At 48.5% G+C, this 7,088-nt stretch overlaps 1 protein-coding gene across 1 annotated transcript in view; it reads left to right on the top strand.

Moving 5' to 3' along the window:
- Window positions 1-7,088, top strand: part of SFMBT2 (Scm like with four mbt domains 2) — a 201,050-nt gene that overhangs the window by 17,407 nt on the left and 176,555 nt on the right. The window contains exon 2 of the mRNA XM_077758536.1: window positions 1,640-1,791. Within this exon, the coding sequence (XP_077614662.1) occupies window positions 1,692-1,791 (100 nt within the window). The 5' untranslated portion in view covers window positions 1,640-1,691. The remainder of the gene's footprint in view (window positions 1-1,639; window positions 1,792-7,088) is intronic.

Genomic DNA, 7,088 nt, shown 5'->3' on the forward strand with positions numbered 1-7,088 from the left:
CACCGTCTGTCTTAGCCTTTGCTGGAGGTTGGGATCAAGACTGGTTTGCCCTCTGCTTTCTCTGCCCCGCACAGCGTGACAGTGAGCGAGTGGTATTTACGTGTCCTTTCTGTGATTTGTAAATGAACCGAAGAAACCATTTTGTGTCTGGTACTCAGCCTTTTGGCCTGGGCTCTCCTCTTTTCTGGGACAGCCTGGCTTCTGTTGTTTCGCTGGTCCTGACTTCTGCCCCCCACACCACGCGCCCTCATTTTGCTTCAGAAACTGTGATAAGCACCTTCGTTCTGAGAGTGTGGAATGAGTAAGAGATAATCTTGTTGTTTACATCTGCTTTGTAACTTGTCGTTTCCTTTGCCTATTCGTGTCCTTACCTTTGCACTGGCAAGATGCACAGGTTGTCATTTTGAAGACCCAGGGTGGATGTTTTTATGGTCCCTTCTCTAAAAAAGGTATTTCCTTTCTTTCTATTTTGATTGAGAGGTGTCTTCAGATTCCCCTCCCCGCACAGTGTCTGGCATAGTATTTTATATAAACAGGTGGCTAATAAATGCAGCGGGATTAAATTCCAGCGCCAGGTACCCAATACGCTTCCCGTCTCCTCCCGTTAGAGGTTTCTGCCTTTTCCCTGCCTTTGCACACTTGGCGAGTGCCCTTTTCTGAACTTTAATTTTGACAAGACCTCAAAATAATTTTCCAGGAAAGTAAACTGAATAGCACCAAAAGGGATGTGTGTCTGTGCACATGTGTTTGTATGTGTGTGTGTGTGTGTGCGCGCGCGCGCGTTTGCATGTGTGGTATTCTTAAAAGGTATTTTACTTTATGTGAGTGACAAAGTACTCTATTTATAGGTATAGAGGCACTATCCTTTTATTCATCCATTCTTGCTGTTGTGCTGGTTTGCACTTTCATCTAGCCATGAGATAAAAGCAGATGCTGAATGAGTGGAAGACTTAGAAGCCCACATGGCTGTGTGTAACCACCAGCGTGGTCAGCGGCCGACTCTTAGGAGTGGTGTGCCCGGCTCTTTCTTGGGCTGTAACAGAGATGAGCTAAATTGTAGGTTCTGCGAGGGGCACCTGTAGTTTTATCTGTTTTTCCATCTGTCGTGGCAGAACGCAAGTAAGTGAAGGTGCGCCGTGCTTTTAGAGGAAAAGTCTAATTGGTTAAAAAGTGCATTTGCAAACATTGACACTTGAACTGGGTTTGGGACCCAAGCATTGGTTGGGACACAGCAGACATCTCACCTGTGTGTGGAGATGCAGAGGGAGAGGGGCTTGCTTCTTCACAGCATCATGAGAGGGGAGCAGAGGGGTGGGTGGCGGGCAGTCTTGTCAACACTACTGAAGTGGGTTGGGGGTCAGAACGTAGATTCTATTGGTGAGAAGTATGTTCATCTCAGCCATGATTATGTCCTATGTGCAAGTCATGGTTTTGCTAAGTGGGGACCTCCTTTGTTGACTGTGTGTAGATATGAACTCTTTAGTCTTTATTTCTCGTATTTTCTATCATGACGTTGCAGCCTGCATGTTATAATGACACGGCAGCAGCTCTGATAAGACACTGTTATTTTTGGAGCCTTTAAAAACCAAGGATAATCAAGGTGCTCTGATTTTTTTTTTCCTTTGTTGGCTGCCCTCAGGTAATTCTTCCTGGAGGATGCATTAGGAGAAGAGGACCCTTACTCGTTAGGCATGGAGAGCAGTTTTTCAGTTTCCAACATGCAAGACCCGTCCGCTTCACCCCTGGAGAAACAGCAGAGCTCAGCGAATGGTAGTGGAGGTCTCGATTCAGGTAGGAGTTTGTTTTCTGGGTCTATCTGACTTTTTTTCTTAATTTATTTTTTGTGTTTTATTTATTTTTGAGAGTCAGAGAGAGACAGCGTGAGCAGGGGAGGGTCAGAGAGAGAGAGAGAGAGACACATAGAATCTGAAGATAGGCTCCAGGCTCTGAGCTAGCTGTCAGCACACACCCCGACGCGGGGCTTGAGCCCATGAACTGTAAGATCATGACCTGAGCCAAAGTCAGACACTCAACCAAATGAGCCACCCAGGCATCCCACTATCTGACTTTTTGATTCAGTGACTCGTGTCTTCCCAAAAATGTTCGGGAAATAATGTGGCAGACGTTTCTAGGTCTCTCACATTGCCCATGGCTAGGATTTGCTGTCACGTTTGTAAGCATATGTCCACTTGAAAGTTATGCAAAGTTTGGCTCAACATTAACATTACCTATACTGGACAGAGAGAGGTGGGTGACCTTGCGGTGACAGTTCCCTTCACACTTTCAGTGGTTAGCATGGTAAGTGTTGACCGCTCATTCATGCAATTTCAGACGAGGTAGTTGGCGTTCCTTCTGCTGAGTCATTGCACACTGTTTTACGGTGCACATGTCCTGGGGTGGCAGGATTTGTTACAGGGTGAGCAGAGCTGGAGGGGTCCCGAATCAGCAGTGAAATGCTCTGACTCAGAAGATGTAGCTGTTACTTTTGCTCAGAACCTCTTGACCAGAACTGTCATGTGTTGGCACCACCGTAAGGAAAATGGGAAAACCATCCTTCTCTCCCACATGCCCAGAGAGACAGGAGAGCTGATGTGCCTGAGCTCTGGACGCCACCCCTTCTGTCTCCTCTCCAGAACCTTGAGCGAGTCTTTCGAGAACTACTTAGCCTGAAAGAAACGTAGGTCGTGTGAATGCGTGGTGAAGTCTATCTCCCGTTAAGGAAACTAAAACAAAGCAAACCAAGCCAGTCTTTGATTGAATTTTAATATTTAATCAATGGATTTATAAAGCATGTTTCTCTAAATACTTACACAGGAGTCTGTTTTAAAAAGACACTTTTTTTTTTTAAAGGATTGCCCTATTTGCATAACAGCAGATTAAATAAGAGCAATGTAGCTATTTGGATTCTGAACATTTGCTGTGGTGAATTCATGTAGAAAATGTTGATCCTTAATCCAGTGGGAGATTTGACCGTTGTCCAGAGAAGTCACGAAGTTTGTCTCCATGTTTTGATGAGTGCGGTCAATGGCAGACTTACAGGTTGCTTGGTCTCATCAACCTGATTACATCAAACTTCTCAAATCGTATCTTTATCTGCAAAAATCTGGAACCCCCCGAAATTATTGCCTAAATGTGTTGAAAGATGTTAGGGTCAGCTTCAGAATCAGCCCAGCCCTCTACTCCCACCCCTTGTGATTTTTCTGTATGGAAGCCGGAGTGAGAAAACATCTAGAAGCAGAGTTGAGTCATTGTCTCACAGTGGAAGTATGGAAATTCTTTCCTGAGGAAACTCCGTCCTATAGGCTTGATGCTATTTAAGTACAAGTTCGCGTTTTATACAAGTGTCTTACGCTTCCTGAATGGGGTTACATTTCCACTTAGGGTTTACTGGGCTTTCACCGTGTCTCTGTCGAATGCACATCTGATGTCTGTTTCTGCGTCATTTTCAAAGGTGTGTTTTCAAAACTGTTTAAAAACCAATTGTGTGTTGACTTTTCATTTTCTTGTAGCTGCAGTAGATCTCTCTAGCTTAAGTAGAGTTTGAAACCCAGCAGTCGTAATATGGTGTCAGGAGAATTATTTGTACTGCGTTTCCTCCAGGCTGATTCCTCCAGGGAAGTATGAGATTCGTGCCGCGATGTGCTTGGGCCGAACCCGGCACCCAGTACACACCCTACGTGGTGGCTTCCTTGCTCGCGTGTGATAGTGGCCTGAATCGTACAAGACGTCAAGATCTTTAAAAGAAGTTGTAGTTCTGGGACGCCTGGGGGGTGCACTCGCTTAACGACTCTCGATTTTGGGTCAGGTCATGATCTCACGGTTTCGGGAGTTCGAGCCACGAGTCGGGCTCTGTGCTGACAGCGTGGAGCCTGGTTGGGGTTCTCTCTCTCTCTCTCTCTCTGCCCCCCCCTGCTCCTGCATGCTCTCTCCCTTTCTCAAAATAAATACATAAACTTAAAAAACAAAGAAGTAGTAGTTCTGAGTAGCTTTAAATTATGTTAGCATTTTCAGATAGTGGTCCCACAGCTTCTCCCCTGCATGTGGCGGATCTATCCTTTCTTCTTGGAGCTCCCATAAGGTCTGGCCTGGAGGGGACTTGCAGATGCGCCAAGAAGATGGTCAACTTAAAGCAGGGTCTAACATAAATCTCTGTAGAGAGCAGAGGCCGACCTGCGGAAGAAACCCACATGCAGTCCTGAACATTTAGCCCCTTGAGAACGTAGTCCCGTGGGGGTCGTCAGGAAGTGTATTTTCTCCAGCGGTGCCCCTTTAAGCTGGTGACACATAAAACAGTTTCTGTGTTGGCACAGTTGGCGTGATACGTGGTTTGGGACCCACGGTGACAGGCTTATGGTAGCAGGTCATCTTGGTGACAAGGCTCTTTGGCTCCGAGGCGTTTCGGATGAGATTTCCGTACGGAAGAACAGGAGAAGCCACGTTGGGTGTTCTGCTGCTGCCGTTCCTATGTTGACTTGGGACAGCGGGGGGCGTGAGCCTGAGTTCACACTGTACGGCGGGCACTCACCTGAGTACGTTACGTTGACTCAGTTTACCCTTCCATGACCCAGCGAAATAGCTGGCTTTCTTATCTCCGTTCTTAGAGGAGGACACTGGACCCCAAGGGAGGTCATGTGTCTCTCCTTTTGGAGCCAGGCTTTCGTTGCAGGCGTCCCGAGTCTTGGAAGCCGGTTCCTGGAGACCCTGGGCCATCCCTGCGCTTCCGTACAAGGAGACGTCCCCTTGGCCTGTAAATGTGCACGTGAGCCTCCCCCCTCCCCCCACGCACACAAACACTCCCTGGGACTCAGGCACAACCCAGCCTCTCGTGTGCTGTCCCCTCTCCCCACGGATGACATGACACCTGCCTGTAGCTCGCCAGCACGTGACTGCACGTGGGTGCCCAGAGCGCCCCTCTGCCCGCGCGATGGGGCCAGACCACGGCAGCCTCACCCGGCTGCTCCTGGCTGTTTTGAGCTCCTGTTTGCGCACCGGACGCCTGGCGGACGCCATTCCTCGCAGCGACAGTCCGTCCATCTGATATGAGAACTTGAGCCCAAGACAGCGGACTCTGAATCTCATGAACAGCTTTTTTATTTTCCATTTTGCCTCGTTTCCTAAGGAAAGCGCAGACAATACTCGGACTGGCCCTCGAGTCCTGTAAGTGAAACAGGCACCGTAGAAAAGTCCTCCCCTCCCAGAAACTCCGAGGAGGCCGTGGCCAGGACAGGTGCCGGTGGATGGACCGGAGGGCCTCCCCGGCAGACAGACGGACGGCAGCGACTCCGGCCGCACAGAGACGGCCGCGGACCGGAACTGGGTTTCTGGAAGCCGAGGCTTCTCCAGCTGTGTGATAAATGCAAGCGGAACACTATGCAGACACAGTGATAAATAGACTCCTGGACGTCACTTTTCCAGGCCGCTAAGTGTGACTCCCTGAAGAGGTCTGTGGATGAAGCCGTGTTGCACGTTTAGAAAGGGCAGGCCTCGGAGGAAAGAGGTCGAGGCTGGAAACGTGGGCTTGCATTTTTCCCCCTTTATTTTGGTGTTAGGAATACATGAAGTGGAGTCCCGCAGGCTTTTCAACATTCTTATTAGAAAAATGCAGCTTTCTTACCCTTGGTCCCTGGAGCCGGTGCTCTGTGACTCCATAGTGTTCCCTGGTTAAACAACAACAACAAAAAGGAGGGGCGTCTGGGTGGCTCGGTCGGGTGAGTGTCTGATTTTGGTCAGGTCATGATCTCATGGATCATGGGTTCGAGCCCCACATCAGGCTCTGTGCTGACAGCTCAGAGCCTGGAGCTGCTTCGGATTCTGTCTCCCTCTCTCTCTGCCCCCTCTGCTCACACTCTGTCTCTCTGTCTCTCAAAAATAAACACACATTAAAAAACAAACACAATAAAAAAGCAAACAAAAGACCAAAAAACCCCTCTTTTAGAATATTTATTGTCCACTCCACCACCCTCACCCCCTGCTAGGTGATTGGATGGTTTCTATGTGTTTTCTTTTTTCTGAAACATCACTCTGGCCACCTGGGTGGTCGGATGGGTGTGAGGATGGACCTCTGTGTTCAGTGACTGTCCCCACTTCCCTCGGGTCATCCTGCAGCCGTGAACTCAGCCCTTGGATGGGCCTTCCCAAGCTTTGTTCGCCCTGTGTGTCTATTTAAAGTACTCTGCGGAACTACTTTTTTTTATTTAAAAAATTTCTTTAATGTTTATTTATTTTTGAGAAGGGAGGGAGGGGCAGAGAGAGAGAGGGAGACACAGAACCCAAAGCAGGCTCCAGGCTCTGAGCTGTCAGCACAGAGCCCGACGCGGGGCTCGAACCCACGAACCGCGAGATCATGACCTGAGCTGAAGTTGGACNATCATGACCTGAGCTGAAGTCGGATGCTTAACCGACTGAGCCACCCAGGCACCCCTGGAACTTATTTTTTAAACCCTGTGATCGTGTGACCGGACTGTCAGCAGGTGAAACAGCAAAGATTTAATGTCTTCCTTTCTCTTCCCCTGTTTGTGAAGAACACCTCACACACGAGGACCTGACTTGTTCAGATGTCATTCAGTCTGAACCTGACGATTCTCCTGTGTTGGGTCGTTCGCGGCCAGGGACTGGAATATGCAGCCTCGCAAAGGTAGCCTTATTGCAGACAGTAAAGTCAAAACCCCGGGTTTAATTCCTCCAGAAAAGGTGTGTGAGCCGTTTGTTCATTCATTTTCCACCGGAGAGTGGCTGGCCCCTCAACGTTTCGTGTTCCTTTTTGATCTGTTACAAAACGAGCTGGTCGCGTCAATAGCCTTCCGTTTTGCAGAACTGGATTGTTTTCTTTTAAATTGTGAAATATTCTTGGTGGCGTTGCACGGTCTGTTTTCGTGACCTCATGGGGAAAAGCGGTTCCCACTGGTGCCGTGCCTGAGGAGGGAGGTCGTCAGAATTTCCCTGATAACATGTTTATGGGCTTAGGAGGTTTATGAATCCGCTGTAAATATTTGCTCTGGGTTTATGAGACCTCAACTCATAAACAGCATGTGTGTTTATCCATTGCTCATTGAAACGTCTTCAGAGAATTGGCTGTTGAGGATGAGGAG

This window comes from Crocuta crocuta, unplaced genomic scaffold (assembly GCF_008692635.1).
Source record: "Crocuta crocuta isolate KB4526 unplaced genomic scaffold, BGI_CrCroc_1.0 scaffold32, whole genome shotgun sequence".
NCBI classification, from domain to species: domain Eukaryota; kingdom Metazoa; phylum Chordata; class Mammalia; order Carnivora; family Hyaenidae; genus Crocuta; species Crocuta crocuta.